Source organism: Crocodylus porosus, unplaced genomic scaffold, assembly GCF_001723895.1.
Source record: "Crocodylus porosus isolate Cpor-Errol unplaced genomic scaffold, CroPor_comp1, whole genome shotgun sequence".
NCBI lineage: Eukaryota > Metazoa > Chordata > Crocodylia > Crocodylidae > Crocodylus > Crocodylus porosus.
The window spans coordinates 60,248,117-60,266,588 of NW_017728950.1; the positions used below are offsets into that span (position 1 = coordinate 60,248,117).

At 42.8% G+C, this 18,472-nt stretch overlaps 1 protein-coding gene across 1 annotated transcript; it reads right to left on the bottom strand.

The window, feature by feature from the left end:
• Positions 1–2,720: 2,720 nt before the first annotated feature.
• Positions 2,721–13,591, bottom strand: KCNV2 (potassium voltage-gated channel modifier subfamily V member 2). Its single transcript, XM_019555445.1, has 2 exons — positions 11,817–13,591; positions 2,721–5,108 (listed from the first exon to the last, which is right to left on the bottom strand). The coding sequence occupies exons 1-2, from the start codon at positions 13,251–13,253 to the stop codon at positions 4,833–4,835; spliced, it is 1,713 nt and encodes a 570-aa protein (XP_019410990.1). The 5' UTR covers positions 13,254–13,591; the 3' UTR covers positions 2,721–4,832.
• Positions 13,592–18,472: the final 4,881 nt, after the last annotated feature.

Consider the following 18,472-nt stretch of genomic DNA (forward strand, 5'->3'; position numbering starts at 1 on the left):
AATGAATGACAAGGAAAAAATTCAGCTTCACTTTCAGATCCAAAGATGAGTTTGCATAGCTGGGGGTATGGATAAAAATCTTTTGTCTTTGAACTGAGCAAACTTGATGCAGAAGTTACTGCTAAACAATAAGTATAGAAGCTCACAACTCCACTTACAAAGTCACTTTACTAAGTAGAGCTGAATTCACCTTGGCAGGTGACTTGATTTGTTAAAGTTCACATACTCTGTAAAAAGGTCTTCTCTAAGGATCCCTGTTTCGTTAAATGAAGTCATTAGTTAAGATGATGTTATGTTCCAAATATGTAAAAATGTAGTGCCTCTGATCTTTTGCTTTAGTAATCCAAATTAAAGAGCTGAATTACTGTTGTATATTGCATAATGTGTCTACTGAATCAAGACGTTAATAAAAATGAACTAAATATTAGTTTATATTTTGACAAAACAGAACAAAGATAATAACATTGTTTTTCATATAAAAGAAGAAAATGTTCTTCATATGAGATTTAGATGCCACCCCCTTATTTTTTATTTGAACTTTTCTATGTATTTTATGATCCTTCGAACTGAAATGACACATTGCTTAAGATGGAGCAGTACTATTTGCCTTTGAGGCATAGGAATAGTACCAGCTGCCCATTAAATTGCTTTTGTTTTGTAGCTAACCCTTCAGCAGCTATATTTCTAAATTAGGAAAGTAAATTTTAGCTGCTTAATTGCATCAAGACAGTGTTGTTCTTTTAAAACAAATATCTGAGCAAAACCACTTTCCAACTGGGATATCTCTTTAATCCTTAATGTAGGGACAGAAACTTTGGAGATGTGTCCTTTCTTTTAATACCCCAGGTCTAAAATGAGGGGTGAGCAGTTATCGTAAGCTAAAGAACCAGATCATTTTCTGTGCAAGCTGCTTCCTTGCCTACTCAAGAAGAGATGTTCACTAAGCTTGAAACATATTGATAGTCTGTATTTTCCATCTCCCTCCAGAGCTTGTTAGTATCCGTAACTAGTTAAAATGCAACAGACTCAAAAATGGTCATGTTACAGGATAGAATTTCCATTTCATAATGTTAAGGGGCAAGGGGGAAAGGAACAAAAGCTGTAACTACTTCAAACTCCCAGTGATACGAAGCAAGGACATCTATCTGAGTTCTCATGAGGGGCCCATCTCCACGGTAACTGATCACCTTTTCCTGTGATATCCTGCTTCTTGCAATAAAATTTCCTGTTCGGTTATCTGTGTGTTCCCTATGACTTGCAAGTAATGAAGGTTGCACTGTATGATTTTAAGGCCCTTCATATTGGATAAGTAACTTTCATATTTAACAAGGTTAAGTGTATTGGGTACCCTCATGGACACCCTTGAGAATACAATCAAGGACATAAGATAAATAAGTTGTTTTGGCTAAAATCATCAAAAAATGGTAGAAAGGTCGCTAGCAGCACACAATTAAGAACTGTCAACCTAACTCGTGCTCTCATGTCTGAGCAAAGCAGGATCTATATTGCCTACCATTGGTAGCATAAGTAGGGTAGGGCATGCAGGGTATCAGCCCCAGGTTTTAATTTAGAGGGAACACCAGCAGCATCCCACAGGGCTCGGCACTCTCCAGCCCCACTCCTCGCCCACACATAGTGTCTAGTGCTTGCAAACATTCCTGCCCAGGGTAACAAATTTGCTAGCTATGCCTCTGCCTGCCATGCAGGTGCATGGTCAATATACCAGCCTGCAGGTGGATCTTTTTTGATCCTTCCTGTTGAAGCTGCTCTGTTTTGCAGGAATAATTAAAGAAGCCTTGGGCTGGGGTGTGGGGAGAGGAGAGAGACAGAATGTGTAGCCAAGATGTTTTGGCCTTGTGGTTATGCAAGTCTGCCAGATGAGGGGAGGCCTGGATTCTAGCCCCTGTCCCAGTGCATGCTTAAGTATTTTGTCATAAATATTAATTGGCACAGGGACTGGAGCCCACATATACCCTTTCCCACATGAATGCCAGAAACACAGGATATAGAGTCATTCTCATGCTCTCATCCAATTAATACTTAAGTATTCCAGCCCAAATGACCCAAATGTATAGTGGTTAGAGCACTCTACAGGGAGGTGAGGGGGCATATTTTAATCCCTTTAGGCAGAGTGGGGAATTTAAAACTGAGTCTCGCACATCCTTGATGTGGGCTGTATTTAGTAAATAGATGGTAAATACCTCCTCTCATCTTCCCTCTTCTCAACCCAACCTACCCTCCCTCATTGTTTTGTTAGTTGTGCTCTGAGAATGCCTGCCTGGCTCCTGCAGATGAGACGGATGGAATACCTTATCTGTGTATCTCATCATGGCTTATGTTTGAGCCTAAATTAAGTGCCTACCTGCTCAGCAGTGTCTAGATTTGTACAGTTCTGGTATGCTCAGAGGCAGACCTTTAGGCATCTAAGTCAGATCAGGAGGCATAGGAGCAGGTGTTTTGCATATCTAAAATTTGGACCTGGGTACCAACAAGGGCAGTTAGACAGGATTTAGCTGGCTTTAGGCACCTAGCTTCTTACGTATTTCCTTAGGCAGCAAGATGCCTAGAAGTCCTTTGAGAGGCAAGGATTTCTTAGGGTGCTGTATTTTATTGGACCAACTATGTAGTTGGGATAAAGTTAAACAAGCTTTTAAATGCAAGACATTCTTTCTCAGGTCTGAAAATCTAGCCCTAAATTGCTTGAAAATGGGATACAGGTGGTTCTGGCAATTTTGTTCATTTACAGAATTTGCAATCTGAAAGCCAAACTTTGATTCCCTAGAAATGCAAGGTCTCTACAGCATGGGTAATCTTCATGTGGCTGGGATTAAAGCATGATGGATTGGGAAGGAAAATCCCAGGTGAAGGCAGGCTCTTTTTCAATGGGTACCAGTTCCCTTGCTGCACCTGCTAACAAAGAAAGCAAACACACATTGCACAATGCTGGATTATACTTTAAAGACCCCTAGGCTTTAACATTTCTTTTCAGCACATAATGCTTTGTCTGCCATTTTTGGACTATAAAAATGACAGATGCGTTTATAACAAGTTTGTCTGGAGGGAGGAAAGCAAGTTGTTTGCTAATTTACTCATCTGCATTGATAGATTCTCATATTTGATACAAAGTTTTAACTGTTGTGGCTATGGCAGAGTTAGTCTGTTTTTTCTCTCTTGGCTGGTTGAAAGACTGCCTCATGCTAATGTCTCCCGTGTGACTAAAAGATATGAATCTGGCAATTTACATTCAGCAGTATAATGCAGACTGCAACTGAAGGATAAAAAATTTAAAAATGCATGTCTGTTGTTAGGTTATTTTGCTAACAAATGACTGTTCTGCAGAATAGCAGCCCTTGATGGCCTCAGTCATCATTATATCCTCTAAAGATCTGATTTCTTGCTCCATGTCTCCTGTTTTAAGTCCCCCTGTACTTATCAGTCCCAGTATTTATTTACCAATTGATCTAAGTGAATACAGATTTTCAGCTTTCGGATTAGTGTTCTTATCCCTGTGTTAAATTCCTTATAATTTCTTTTATATAGAGATAATATTCCCTGTAGCCAGCAAAATAATACCATAAAACTCCAAACCCACTTGATTTTTAGTTATCTGTAACAGACAAATTCAGGCTTGGACTCTGTTCCCTTTAGTCAAGGGAGTTAAACCTTGCTACACAGTCTCATTGGTGCCAAATGACCTGCTTATGAAATAAAATAGTACCGAATGTGATTTGGGGGTGGCAGAATTGGGTCCCTTGTGTGTTTTATGACTTTATCGACAGGATAAATGTAGGCATATATCTCTGCTTGTTACAATTGTGTCAAATACTTAGACAGACTGAAAATTATCTTGTTTTAAAGGTATACTTGCAAAACAATTGGCAGAACTATTAATAGAATCCTTTGGAAGAAAACTTCCTATTAATCATGATTTTAATTTTGGTTTCTTTTTCCAAATTTTATTTTAACCTGCCTCTATACCACTACAAATCATTTATTACTTGTAATACACTAATAGCAGATGTTTGCATTAAACATTGTTGCTTATATAAAATAAGTGTAGTTTACATCAGTATTCCTAAAAAAATGTGCATTAATATGGTCTTGTAAAAGTATTGCAGAGATTTACCAATTCAGCCCCCACATTTACTCAGTTTCTTTGCCATTCTGGAGGATACTAGCGGAAAAGGGTGGGGAAAAGTCCAGCATTCTCTCCACTCTGAGTAAAGGAGTGAATACAATTTTGCAAGGCTGCATTAAAAATAGTATTGGCAAATTGAATCATATATCTTATGTCTTAAAGAAAAACTACAAAAAGTGAGGAATGTAGAAGTCATTTATGTGCAGTAGCAATTAATATCACTATAAAGGGTACACACTATATGTTTCCTCTGTCTTTTTAAACTCTAATACACAATGATTTCTGTGATGCAAACAATATACTGTCTTTTTTTTCCACTCCATACTGGTTTACTTCTTTTTGAGTAGGTACATCCCACCAGTTGAGCAGCAGACAGTGAATATTCTGTTTCCTTTGGTTCAAGCCATTGTAAGATGTATATACAACATTGTGTTACATCCGTGTACCAGGTGTACCATTCTCGGATCCTCCAGCTGGATAATTCATAGAATGTCATTTTCTCTTGAGTCTCACACATAAATTGGGAGCATTGCTTCTGCACCAGCTAAAAGAAGCTGAGATGAAACAGGAGCAATCTAGGGTTCTGATTTTAAAAAGACAAACTTTTTCAAAACAGATTTTACCTTAAGTATTTTCCTTTCCTTTCAGGATTGTTACTTTTATCTTCATTTGTCCCTTTATAATTTATAGAGCCCTAATAATATCTTGGTAAATGATTTGTGCTTTCTCCACAACATTCTGACATTTTCTTCATAGCTCTTCGTCTGAAGTCTACCTTCCCTCTTTCCTTCCTTATAGCTGTATACTCATAAGCCTTCAGCTTGCTGTAATAGTCTGAGAATTTGTTGTAGAGGATAGAAATGGGCATCCCATTCAGAATTATTCCAAAAGCAATGCAGAGGAAAGCGAACAGGCGGCCAAGGTGAGTTTCTGGACACATGTCTCCATATCCCACTGTAGAGATGCTGACCTATAAGTAAATCAGAATTCTTTTTAGCATCAAAAGAAAGGTGTAGGAATATCTTCCTTTGACCTATCCACCTTTGTACAGGGAGTGGAGATATTCAGCACAGGTATTTAAGGCCTATTTTACACTTTATTGCATTACAGACTTGTGTAATTACATATTGGCTATCCAGTTTACTTTTCTAGCTTCTAAAAAATTCCAGATTGTGAAAAATCCCCTCAGATAATTAATTACAATATTAATCAGGCATAAGTCAGGAAGGTCTCCTGTTTTTAATGGGTGCTGCAGGAAGAATTTGATCTAGCTACATGGAGCCCTTCCAGGAACGTACTGTTTGGTTGATCCTAGGAAGTGGATGCATATTAGGTGTGTGTGAAGCAGGACATATTCGATTTGGATTCTGCCTGAATTGGTGACAGTGATTTGATTAGTTGATTCGGATCACTATCCCTCATTCAGTTTGGCTGAATCCGAATCTGAAGATTTGATGCTGATTTGGAGAATCAGCAATTTAGACATAGACACAGCTTTAAATGTTTTCTCTACATATCTCAAGGTACCAGCATGGCTTGTGAATGTTGCAATGCTGGGGCAGATGGAGCATCCCACAGGAGCATGGAGTGGCCCTTCATGTGCTTGGCAAGGAACCCAGAAGAGGACCGGAAGTATTTCCAGTCCACTGGGTCTGCCAGGGAGTGTGCTGGGAGGCCCCCTGTGCCCCGTCCCCCCCCCACCTCGGCAATTCACCACAGGGGGACCCCGGGTGCCCCCCAGATGCAGAAGGCACCAGTCACTGAGCTGGGGGGAGCACAGGGAGGCCGCCCACGTGATTCCTGGCAGGACCAGAAGTGCTTCTGGTCCAATTCTGGGTCTGCTGCCAAGTGTGCTGGGGAGCCCTCTGCACTTCTGCAGAACACTCCATGCGCCCCAGCATTGCAGCATTCATGAGCCACCTGCCAACTAGAGGTATGTAGAAAAAACATTTCATGTGTCTGTGTCCAGATCGCTGAATCTTTCTGAATTGATTCGGAGAGATTAAAGGGTCCTCTGATTTGATTCAGATTTAGAGATTTGGCCATCAAATCAGGTCGAATCTCCGCTGAATCAAATCAGGGACTGAAACTTTGCACAGCCCTAATGCATATCCCTGATAGCACACGTCCACTTACCCTAATGCCCCATACAACTAGCTGGAGTAATAGCTGCACTGAAGTCATGAAGTTATGCTACATCCCTGTCTCTTTACTCCAGATTGGACTGGCCTCTGTTACCACTTTAGTGTACTTTCCCTCAGTAGCGGCTAATAACTTGAGCATTGTGGGGAGAGGCTGTGAAGTGAATTTCTCCTTTTCCTTTCTGCTGTGTCTTAGTGGTGAGTGTGGCTTAAGCGAAGATATGAGACACAAAAAGCACCATCTAATAGTGAAATACATTGTCACATTTGTACTTTGAGAATAAATGGCCCATCAGATCAGATTTCATTTCTCAAAAAGGAAATGACTCTAAGAAAATATGTAATAGATTCTTTTACACTATTCAAAACTTTTGCTGAAGGGTATGGTCCTGAAATGTTTTAATGGTGATTTTTATTATCTTTTCTGTTCAGCTGTCTGATGTATTATAGGCACAGGGGACTGCAGTCTATATAGCACTTCCCTGAGTATTTTAGCTTGTGAGTTTTGGTATCTGGGAAATCTTTTGATACCAGAATTCAGCTTAACCTTTAGCCTTTTTAATCGTATCAGTTTTAAAGCTTTTTTTTTTGTTTGGGAAATAATTAAGTTGCAGGCATCGCAATAACATGTGAAAATGTGAATGCTGCCATCATTTTATCAATCACCTGGAGGAAGAAGGGATGATATCTAGCAGACAACATGGGTTTCTTAAAAAGAAGTCATACCAGACCAAGGTTTTGTAGTGCTGAAGCAATTTTGCAGCCACAATGGTTCTGGAAGTATGCAAGAAGCAAAGACTTTTGTGGGTGACACTTTTTATTGGACCAACTTTTGAATGCAATGCATTCTTCTTCTGATGTGTTTTCTTTTTTTGAAAGGGTGACTAGTTTTGTGGATGAAGGTAATGCTGAAGATATATGTGGACTCTAATTAGTCCTTAGACACAGTCCCACATGACATTCTCATAAGTAAATTGGAGAAATTTGTGCTAGATAGAATTACTGCTAGGTGGAAATACAATTGGCTGAATAACTGCAAGCAAAGAGTATGTGGATCAATGTCAAAATGGTAGGTTTCAAATAGGCCCTCCATAGGTATCTGTTCTAAGTCTAATGCTGTTTAACATTTTTATTAATTCCTTGAATGCAGTAATAGAGTGTGTCCTGATCAAATATGCAGAGGACAGAAAACTTGGAGAGGGACTACAAACATTTTTTTGTGGGGGGAGGATAGGTTCAAATTCAAAAGACTCTTGTTTAACTAGAGAACTAGATTATAGAATTGCCAAATGAAATTTAAATAAAGACCAATTTTAGTGCTGCCTATATTAAAGAAAGTAACAGATACAAAATGGGGGATTAGGTAGTAGCATTTCTGAAAACGATCTGTGGGTTTTAGTGGATCACAAACTCAAGAAATCTGCATGGGATGCTGTCACAAGAAAGCAAATGTAATACAGGTTGTATTAACAGAAACACTGTATGCAAGACATGGAAAGGGATAATACCACTTTACTCAATGCTAGTTAGGCCTCAGCTGGAGTATTTGTGTGCCATTCTGAGCTCCTGATTTTAAGAAGAATTAAAAGAAACTAGAAAGAATCCAGAAGTGAGAGACAAAAAATGATAAAGGGGCTTGAACACAGGTTATATGAGGAAGAGCTGAGATAAACTAGGTATGTTTCATTCAGAGAAAAGGAGATTAAAGGGAGACATGATAACCGTTTTAAAATGTTTGGAAGGCTGCCATAAAGAACAGTGAGGACAACTGTCCTCTTGGCCCTGAGGGTGGGACACAAAACAATGGGTTTAAAACTTCAGCAAAGCTGCTTTAGATTAAATCTCAGAAAGAACTTCCTAAATGAAGAAGAGTAGGACAACAGAGCAGACTGCCTTGGGGAAGTTGTGGAACCTCCTTCATTGGAAGTTTTTGAGAAAAGTCTGGCTATATATGTGTTTAATATGGTTTAGATACGGGGCATCTTCATCTGTACAGGGGTTTGGACTAGATGACCTTGGGATTCCTTCCAACATTATATTTCTAAAAAATGTTCTGAGTTGTTAATGAATGTATCTTTTCATCCACATTTTTGTCTTGTGATAATACAGTAATGAGAGTAGTGTTAAATGCTGTTTTTTACCCTGACACAGAAGACTTCAACAATTAAAAAAAAAAAAGTCATGCTGAGTTCTTGCTGTCCAAATACTTGGCTCTATGGATAGTAAAGATGCATGACACACTCCAGCCAGTTGAATACCAATGAGTCTATTTCTGCTATGCATGTTTTCATTCTTTAAATTAAGTTTTCTTAATATACACTATTTTTTCTGTATTTGGAGTTGATTTTCTATGGCAAGAATAATTTGTAATCCTCTGCAGCTTGGCACTCTCTATTCTGCTTTTATGTGATTTTTATTTAATGAATCATTCACAGGTCAAGGAATTTATTTCATTCTTTCACTGCACTGTAAAACAGTCTCTGCAGGTTTGTGTAGAGGTCTAATAATTGTACACACTACCAGAAATAAACAGAACACAGGAAGATGTAACCCCAGCACAGTGTTCCTATCGTTCTAGTGCTAGAGTAATTTTGAAAAGGTCACTGGGTACAGTAGACTGTCCTCTCTTATTTCAGATAGAATATTATATCATATGAATGAAACAGAAGGATACATGAGACTGCCCCGGATAAATACATTTCTAGGATACACCTGGTGCTTCATGCAGCCTAAAGGGATTAGTCATTTGGTTTAATGGAAATTAAGTTACTGGATTTGAATGTTAATACAGGATAAATATCTCCAAAAATAAATACTGAGATGAAAGCAAGATGTTTATCTGCAGTAGCCAGTACAAGATCATTATCTGTGATAAGGTCCTAGTCCACTGACATTCACTTTTAGATTGCACAGGAGAATTCAGGGAGAATAATCAGTTTTTGTGTACGACCAAGAATAGCACCATGCTATTTAAAGTGGTGTGGTTTATTGTTTACTATATTGTATTGGTTTAAAAAAGAACCAGGCCTAAAGCAACCAACCATCCTGAATTTTCTGGGATATACATCTACATTACAGGGTTCTGTCCTAATGTCCTTGAAGGCTGCTTGAAATGGGACTTTAATTAAAAAAAATTAGTCCCAGGTCAATCCAGTGTCCTCCATTGAAAGGTAAAACTAATTTGTAGAGGTGCACCACTATATCATCCATATCGGATTGGTCCAGATAAAAGTAAAATTGACATTATTGGCAATCAGCTTTTTGTGGCCCGTGTAGCTGATAATGTCACGATAAATGCTGTGTGCATGCACACAGTTGTAGCATGCATGCACAACTTCTTTATATTGAATTCAACCCTTCCTACTTCCATGAATAAGGGTTTGACACAGCAGAAAGGACTGCAGTAGTGGACCCTAAGTAGTTTTAGTCGTTCAGACCATTGCTATGCTTTGGCTGGTTTTAGTCGGCCTAGGGCTTCCTGGTGGTTGCTGTGGACTGGAGTAGCCCTGAGGCTACAGTGGCTGGAATTGGAATAAGCCTGGCTGCAGGGTCAGGGAGTTATTTGCTAGCAGAGCCTTTGCAACTGTCTTCCCAGAACAGCTCCCAGCAAATACTGTGTGCAGCCAAGAACGGGATCCTTTGTTTTCTGGTTCAGCACCTGCAATGTCTGTCATTACCATGACTGACTGCTGCTTCTCCCTCCAGGGAGACAACTCAGCATGCACCGTGCTGCAACATCACAGCTCTCAGAGGATAATGAGAGAGCTGTCATTTTATAGCAATTTTGTTCTGCTGGCCAATTCTTGAAGGGAAGATCTCTTCTTCCCTAATACTCACCCTATTATTCCTCAAACGTTTAATCATGAAAATGAGAAGAATGTGATCCAGGCCCACAGGTCCTATTTGGGAACTACCACAGGAGGCCAGATGAAAATGAAGCTGGTTTTAAATGATTTTTATTTATGTTGCATTTTTCTTCTGAAAGTTTTATTTGTGTGGTCAAGCATTGGAACAGGCTATCTAGAGAAGTTGTGGGCTCTTCCTCCCTGGAAGTTTTCAAGAGCAGGTTAGACAGGCACTTGGCTGGGATAGTTTAGTCAGGGATGATCCTGCCTTGAGCAGGGGCCTAGACTAGATGACCTCAGGAGGTCCTTTTCACCCCTACTTTCCTATGTTCCTATGACTATTTGTTAGTTTTAACTTTTCCAGTAGTTAAAAAGCAAACCGTAAAGTGATGTGCACTATGATTAAAAGAAATGCACAACACATCTGATTTAATTACAGTCCAACACCAAAGGGATTTTAAGGTAGCTACGCATAGCTGACAGTGCTCCTCAGATCTCATCCAGAGAGCCAAAATCTCACAATGAGCAGGCAGGTCAGCACGCATGTCTGCAGGACCTATGAGAGGCAGGTGGTAGGAATGGATTTATTGCTGTACAAGGCCACCAAGCCCTGGGAAAGCCCCCAAATCAGGTTCTTCTCTATTTCCTATTTTCAAAATAGAAAGGGTGGAGCGCCCCCTGCTCCTGCAGCCAGGATATTGTCTGTCTCCAAAATGAGAAGAGTGGAGGTCCCCCAACCAGGATGTACTGGGCCACCAAACTTCACTCACAGGCTCTGCGTATCTGCTCAGTCCTTCGCCTCAGCTGAGACTGTCCTGTATCCTGAATCCTTCCTGTAATGATTGTAGTGCAATATGAAGCTATGTTCACTCAAAATAGGACGGGGACTAGCTATTTTTCTAAATGGCCTACAAAAGACCATGGTGGTTACAACCTTCAGTCTTCTGACCTAGGTTGGATTTAAACCCATGACCTACATATAAAAGGCTTTCTGTCCCTTACCAATCCCTTCAGCTCTCTTGTCCCCTACCTTATGCATTTTTGTGTCCACTATTGGTATAGTCTAAATCACAACAAAATGCCATTTTGTGTGCATTCCAGAGACGCTACCAACCTGAAAAAAATAATGGAGGACAATTGCTTGCTATAAAACATTTTTTTAGGGCCAAGCATCTCAAGCCATTTTGACTTCCATAAACTTTGTGAGGGTTTAAATTCTGAGAGGCGTAATCGAAAAAAACCCTTCTATTACCCTGGCAATGTGCTTGTCAGTCAATTGCTTACAAACTCTCCTCAGAGGGACAAATTCCAGTGGAATGTACTAGTCACAAAATATTATCAGCATCCTGCTTACTGATACATATACCATCTGGCAGTGCTGAGAGTGGAAATACAGTGGTATGCTTCCCCTCCCATCCACCAGTCCCCCTACCTTGGTCTTTAATGGGCAACTGTGTGTGTGGTATAGCCACAGAAACCCAGCCTATTTCAGCACTGCTTATACACTGAAGCACTTGCACCAGATTTAAGCTTTCAGGAGAGGTGAGCGTGTGCCTGTAAACGCCGACTTCTGAGCAGATGTTCAGAAATCTGCGCCTGCCCTGGTTGATCTCAGACCAGGCAATGATTCTTGCAAGGGAGGGGAGGAGACGGGTGGCTAGATACATGGGAAGGCACAAGGTAGTTACTTACGGCAGCCCACCACCATGCATGGGGGATGCTGGTGAAGTTGGTGCTGGAGACATCATGTTCCACACTGTAGACCATGGCAGAGAAGGCAAAGATGCCCATGGCGATGAAGAGCAAGAGGCAGCCCACCTGTTGGTAGCACTGACGCAGGGTGAAGCCGAAGGCGCGTAGCCCAGTGGAGTGGCGGGCCAGCTTGAGGATGCGGAAGATCCTCATCAGGCGCATGATGCGCAGCACTTGCCCTACCTTGCCCACCCGCCCCACCTTCTCGATATCATACTCATGCAGGGAGCCCCGGCCTCGGGGCTGGTCGTCATCAGTAAAGCACTCCAGCAGCATCTGGAGGTAGAGGGGCAGGATGGCAATGAGGTCCACAACATTGAGTGCACTGCTGGCAAAGCGGCGCAGGTTGGGGGTGGAGACCAGCCGTAGCACGTACTCCAGAGTGAAGAAAGCAATGCAGAGGGTCTCGACGTGTTCTAACAAGGGGCGAGTCTCTCCACTTTTCCTGTCCACCTGCTGCATCTCCTCTACTGTGTTGAGAGCCAGTGCCACCACAGAGATGAGGACAAAGAAGCTGGAAGCCACCCCCATAACCTTGGCGGTGACAGAGGAGAATGGCTTCTCCATGAGGTTCCAGAGGTGCCAGCGCTGAGGACCCCAGTAACGCATGTGGCGGAAGAGCTGCTCATTTTCCTGAGCCTCGGCCTGGGCGCGCAGTTCCCTCTGCACCTTCAGCTGCTCGGTCAGTTCATCACGCCGCTCCTCAAAGCAGATGCGGCAGCACCGTGGGGTGTATTTGAGCCGCACACCCCAATAGCTCAACTCCTCCAGGTAGCTGCGAGGACACAGCTCATCCCTCACCCGCAGCACACCGGAGGCATAGAAGTTGTATATCAGCTGGAAGACAGCTGGGTCCCTGTCAAAGAAGTACTCATCTGCCTGGGCAGCATAGTCATCACACAGACCCAGCTGGCAACGGCGGTTAGTGGAAGTGGCCAAGCGGCCCAGACGGGTCTTGGGGTAGAGGGCCACTATCTGGTAAGGGAGGTGGTAACTTTGGCCACCTACATTTACGTTCAGCACAGAAGAAATAGGAAGAGGAGAGTCTGTTCCAGAGGGAGAGTCAGGGGGCAAGGGAAATGATGAAGAGAGCACCTCCTCAAATGATTCTGTATGTTGAAACTTTTGTTCATTTTCCACCTCTTTGAATTCTTCCTCCTCTTCCTCCTCATCATCTACATAATAGTTGTAGTTCCCCTCAGGTCCCAGAAGTAATGTAGGCTGAGAGCCTGATTTAGCTCTGGTCTGCTTGTCTGAGGATAGCCTTTCTTCATCTTCTTCCTTGGCAGACTCCAGGGATACATCATTTGTTGCTGATCTCTCCTTTAATATATAACTTTGGAACGGGTACTGTCTTCTTTGGTTAAACTTCAGCATGATAGTTCTCCCTCCTCCTCCTCCTTCCTTTGCATCCACTAATGAAAGAACTAATGCCAAACCCTACCTCCACTCTCGCCACTGAGATGGGTGCTGCTGTTTTCTTTCCTTCAGAAGCATCAAGCACAGGAGCAGCTTCACATTACTCCCCCTTCAAGCCACCACCTCCAGTTGTTGTTAAAGCTCGTTCTGGGATACAGACACATGGGGACTGCTGCTGACCGCCTTAATCTTGCTGACAGGGAAGATCTGAGTGCTTAGAGAAAGGGATTTAAAGGTTATTATCCTGTTTCAGCCCCCAGCTCTCTGTCTGTGACGTGAATGATTATAGATCCATAAGTCTATGGATGATCAGTAGGAAAATGCTAAATTTTATTGCTAATAAAAATGTATATTGCCCTAACCCAAATGTGTATGGGCTTAATATATTCTGAACGTGAAACAAAGGTGTGTTTGGGGGGAAAAGAAAATATCGGGAATAGACCTATGAACTTGCTTCACGTCCCACAATAAAAATAATTCACCATTAATACCTTAACCTTTATTTGGTGATGCAGAGTCATAGCTCTTAAAGTGCTTTATAAAGGTGAGTATAATAATCTCCATTTTACCTGGCACAAATGAATTGCAATTAGAGAAGCAATACCTCTGCCTATCTGGTTAAGGGCCAAGAAAAGTCGCAGTGCAAATCTGAGCCTTCTAATGAATCTTCCATGAAAAAAAGGGAAGTTCAGGCTTTGTTTCTGATATTTCTATGGTAAAACAGAAGGAAGGAACAAAATTAACACTGTGTCCCTGAAACTTTCAAGCCTTCTTTACAGCAAAAAAGGCTTTACGACATAAAGATTGCCTTTAAATAGAAGACCGAGCCAGGTAGCATCTAGGACAAAATGTTCCTTTCTATTATTTTGGACCCATTGAAGGAGACCCTGGGCCCTCATCCAACTGCTTCACCCAACTCCAGCAACACTTAATTACCTGGAAGCTGATTTAACCTCTTCCAGATCTGGGGGTTCCAAATATAGCATGGAGCTATTATAATGCCGGGGTTATGTCAGAGTTAAAGAGTGTGTAATTATACTTTGAAAATGGCTGGTGATTAACAGTTGGTGTAAGTTACAGCTCCCCAAAGCTGCTCCATTATTTTTATCAGCTATAGGATGGGGAAGTGGTATAAAGGTGGTATAAAGCCAAATCTGGCAGTGCTCCCACCCTAGTTCTATGATGAGCAAAATTTGGTTGCAACAGAGGGCTTAGCTCTTCAGTGTGAAAGTTGGTTGAAAGTCCTGCATCCAGTGATTTCCATTTCTGATATTTCCAGTCAGCTTCTACCTTCAGTCCTGAATATCTTCTATATGAGTAACAGTGCTATGGAGCCTGGCAAGCTAGAGACAGTAACTATATAAAAAAAAAAAACCTATTTAAAACAATTAATATAAATTGCATGTTTAAAGTCTATGAGACTGCACCCAAGAGGTATAAGACCTCAGCTCCTACTTGACTCCCTCTATTCTTTTCTTGGCTTTGTGTGCTGTTGCACCTTTCAGGATGAGACTAGAGATTTGGTCCTCCCTTTTCCTTGCAACAAACTCACTTCTGTGTTTTTTGTCTGATGAATGGTCAAAAATCTAAGTTGCTCTTCCTTTTCCTCTCCTGAGCCACATATCAGGTCTGATTCTCTCCTCACTTATTCCTTGTAACTCACTTGACAATTGGCAACTTTGCACACTGAGTTATCCAAGCCTCTGTCACCGGATCAGACTGATAAATGTGCTCTGCATGGCATGACATCCTAAGTGGCCTCTGAAAACGTTGCGGGTGCAGAATTTGGTGGCCCAAATATTAACCAAAGTCTCTTTGTGTGACCATGTTAATTCTGTACTCTGTGACATGCTTTATCTGCCAAATGGGTCAATTTTAGGATGTTGGTTTTGACAGCTAAAAAGTCTAAAGTGGCCTGGGATCAACCTGTATAAGAAACCATCTCACTCCCCGTGGCATACTGCTACAGTTGCCATCAGCAGAGGTACCTGAGGTGAAGTCCCTTCAGTGCAAGAGAGGGCTGGCTGATGGGACCTTCTCTTGTGGGCTGTTGGACCTTGGTTCTTCCCCAGATCTGTAACAACCCAAGTTTGTCAGACCTAGGCTGCAATGTCTACCTTCTCTCACTAACTTGTGAAGAGATGACAGCTGGGTAGTAGCAGTGGTTGTGTTCAACGTTGAGGTCTGTGTGCAGGGTCTGCCAATATCAGTTATAGTTATATAGTTTTTTTGCATTTGAAATTGAAGTGCGGGGTCTGACAATCTGTGTTCGGTCCTAGGGCATTTCATAGATTTCATAGACATTAGGGCTGGAAGGGACCTTGGAAGATCATTGAGTCCAGCCCCCTGCCCCAGGGGTGGGAAGTCAGCGGGGGTCCTAGGACCCCAGCAAGATAAGCATCCAAGTTTCTCTTGAACGCATTCAAAGTAGGTGCTTGAACCACCTCCAATGGCAGGCTATTCCAGACCTTGGGGGCTTGGACAGGAAAGAAATTCTTCCTAATGTCCAGCCTGAAATGGTCTTGCAGGAGTTTGTGACCGTTCAACCTTGTCATCCCTTGGGGCACTCTGGTGAACAAATGTTCCCCCAGATCCTCACTTAGGTTCAGTGTGGCAATGTGGGAAGTCAAGTGTGGGCCATAAGTTGCAATAAGATCAGGTAGGGAGTGTAGGGCAGGGAGCAAAAGCAGAGGAAGGATATTGGAGTGGCACTCAGGGAGAGGGCAGGCTTAGTTTGCACATTTGATAGGTGCTCTTTTATTACTCCCTATTTGAAGGTCACTCAGTCCATAACTGCTGTAACTCTTTTGATTTAAATAGGATAGTGTGTTCAGAGTTACCAACAACAGGCTATTTTTATTTAGATGCCAAGATACAAATTTTGATAACTAATTTTGGCATTGCTACGCTTGGATCCTAGTCTGCTTCTGTTAAATTAGCAGTGGGAACTTACCGTGCTAGGCAGTGGCACACTCAAACAGGCAACGCTGCTCTGTGCTGCTTACCTCCTGATCTGCAAGCAGTGTAACTGTTTGCATAGTGATGGGGGTGGGCCAATTAATAGGCTCGTCCAGAGTGCTAAATACCCAGTCCAGGATGCCATATAAATGCTGCTAATCTGCTTTTGGTTCAGGATGTCTCCTCTGAGAAGCACTATGGATTGTCTGAGGACACTACAGCTTGCCAAAGCAAGCTTGTGGTGTAGTCATGCCCCGCATTTGTAAGAGATGAATTCCCAGAAAGGAGCATAATTATGACAATATTGCCTGACCCAAATTTGTCATCAGATATGTGAGTGCTTTTGCTATTAACTGCAAGCAGAACTGGGCTATGATGTCTAACACTGTGAAACATGCCTCTACATAAAGGTATTTAGGCCCAGACCTTAGGGTTCTAAATACTTTTGAGGATCCATACTTTTGTCAGTGTGAGTGGGAGATTCTTTGGTAATCTACTACTAAATAAAAGCAGTGAATGTGATGCTGTGCTGGGAAGAGGTTTTTCACATAGCTTCAGCCTAGAAATAATATGCTTGGAGAGCTGGGGAGGAATCCTGGCTCTGCTGAGGTTGAGGTGACAGTGACAGTGAAATCCAGACCCTGTTAGACTCCAGTGAGCATTCAGGCTACAGAGAGTCTACTTGAGCTGCATACACTCAGCAGGCATACCAAGGGAGAAGGAAGAAGGGGGAGCAAGAGTGCAAGGAGGGAGGATTGCGGCGATTCTGATTTTGGCTTCTCCCCCCTCTCTGCACAAATCTATTATGTATTCAAAACCCCGAACTAGCCCCCTGCCAGGACTTTGTTCAGTGCTGAAGTACTCTCTTCTGAATCCTGCTCAGTAAAGCATGAAGGCAAACAGCAGTGAGCATGCAGACATCTGAGGTTCTTGCTTTAGGGAAGTGTCAGTGTAATTTTTTCCTCAGATCCCCTATGCTCCCAGCTGGAGACTTCCTGTGGTCCCTCCCTCCAGCTGTTTAGTTTGTTGCTTTCCTGTGACCTCTGCCCCCTTCTATCCATTCCTGCTGCTTGCTCTGCCTGCTCACATCTTGCCCCCTGCTGCTACTCCCTCTGCATGGAGATGTAAAGGTGTATGTGTGCCGCAACCAGTAGTGTAACTAGGGCAAGGTGACCAGCACAGCTGTCCCCTAGTGCAAACTTGGTGGGGGACAAAAAAACAACAGCTGCCGCTGCTGCAGCAGCTGAAAGTCACCAGAGTCCATGCGTCCTGCTGCCCCAGGGGTCCAGCTGTCTTGTTATGCCTCTGGCTGCAACTACAGCTGTGTCTATAGCTACCGTGGGCATACCTACACAAGTTTAGATTAGTTAGCTATGCTTCTGCTAGCAACGCAGCAGTGCCAGCATGGTGCATAGCACAGACTGAATAAGTCTCCTCATTCAGAAGCTGGGTGAAATCTTAAGCAATCAGCTGATGATGAGCACTGTGACTGCTTTCTGAACATACCCTGAATCACAATCTTCCCCACAACTTCCTTTTCACTGCTCTAGGGACTTTTGTCCTAAGCCTTCTTCACCCCCATAGCTGTCATTTTTGCCTTCAGTTGGGGATTTCAGCAGATTGTACACACCACGGGGGTTTACTTTAATTTAATTCTCCCTAAATTTAAGTGGTGAGATTTTAAAAATACTGCTTCAATTTAGGAAGAATTAAATCAAAGTAAACCCCCGTAGCATGTGTACTAGGGTTGGGCCCAATCCTTAACTGACTCCCTGGCGGTTGGCAGGGGAGGGTGAGCTGCCGGCGGGCCAAGCGGTTTCTGAGCTGCAGGGGAGCCGTACTTCCCTTGGTGGCAGCTATGGTGCCCCTAGGTGGCACCCGCCTGCAGGCACCCAGCCCATGTGGTCCCAGGGGACATCACAGCCCCGGTGGAAAGCACTGCCTCCCCCCACAGCTGCAGAGGGAAGCACTGGGCCCCCTGCAGCCCAGGTAGGCAGGCAGATTCTGAGGCGAAAAAAAAAAGATCAGGCTTGCCACTTTTTTCCTTCAGTGGAGCCTGCCTGCATGGGGTGTCACCGGGCTGCCTGCATGGGCTGGCTGCCTGCATAGCCCCTGCGCTGTATTGCGTGTTTCATAGATTTCATAGACATTAGGGCTGGAAGGGACCTCGGGAGATCATCGAGTCCAGCCCCCTGCCCAAAGGGCAGGAAGTCAGCTGG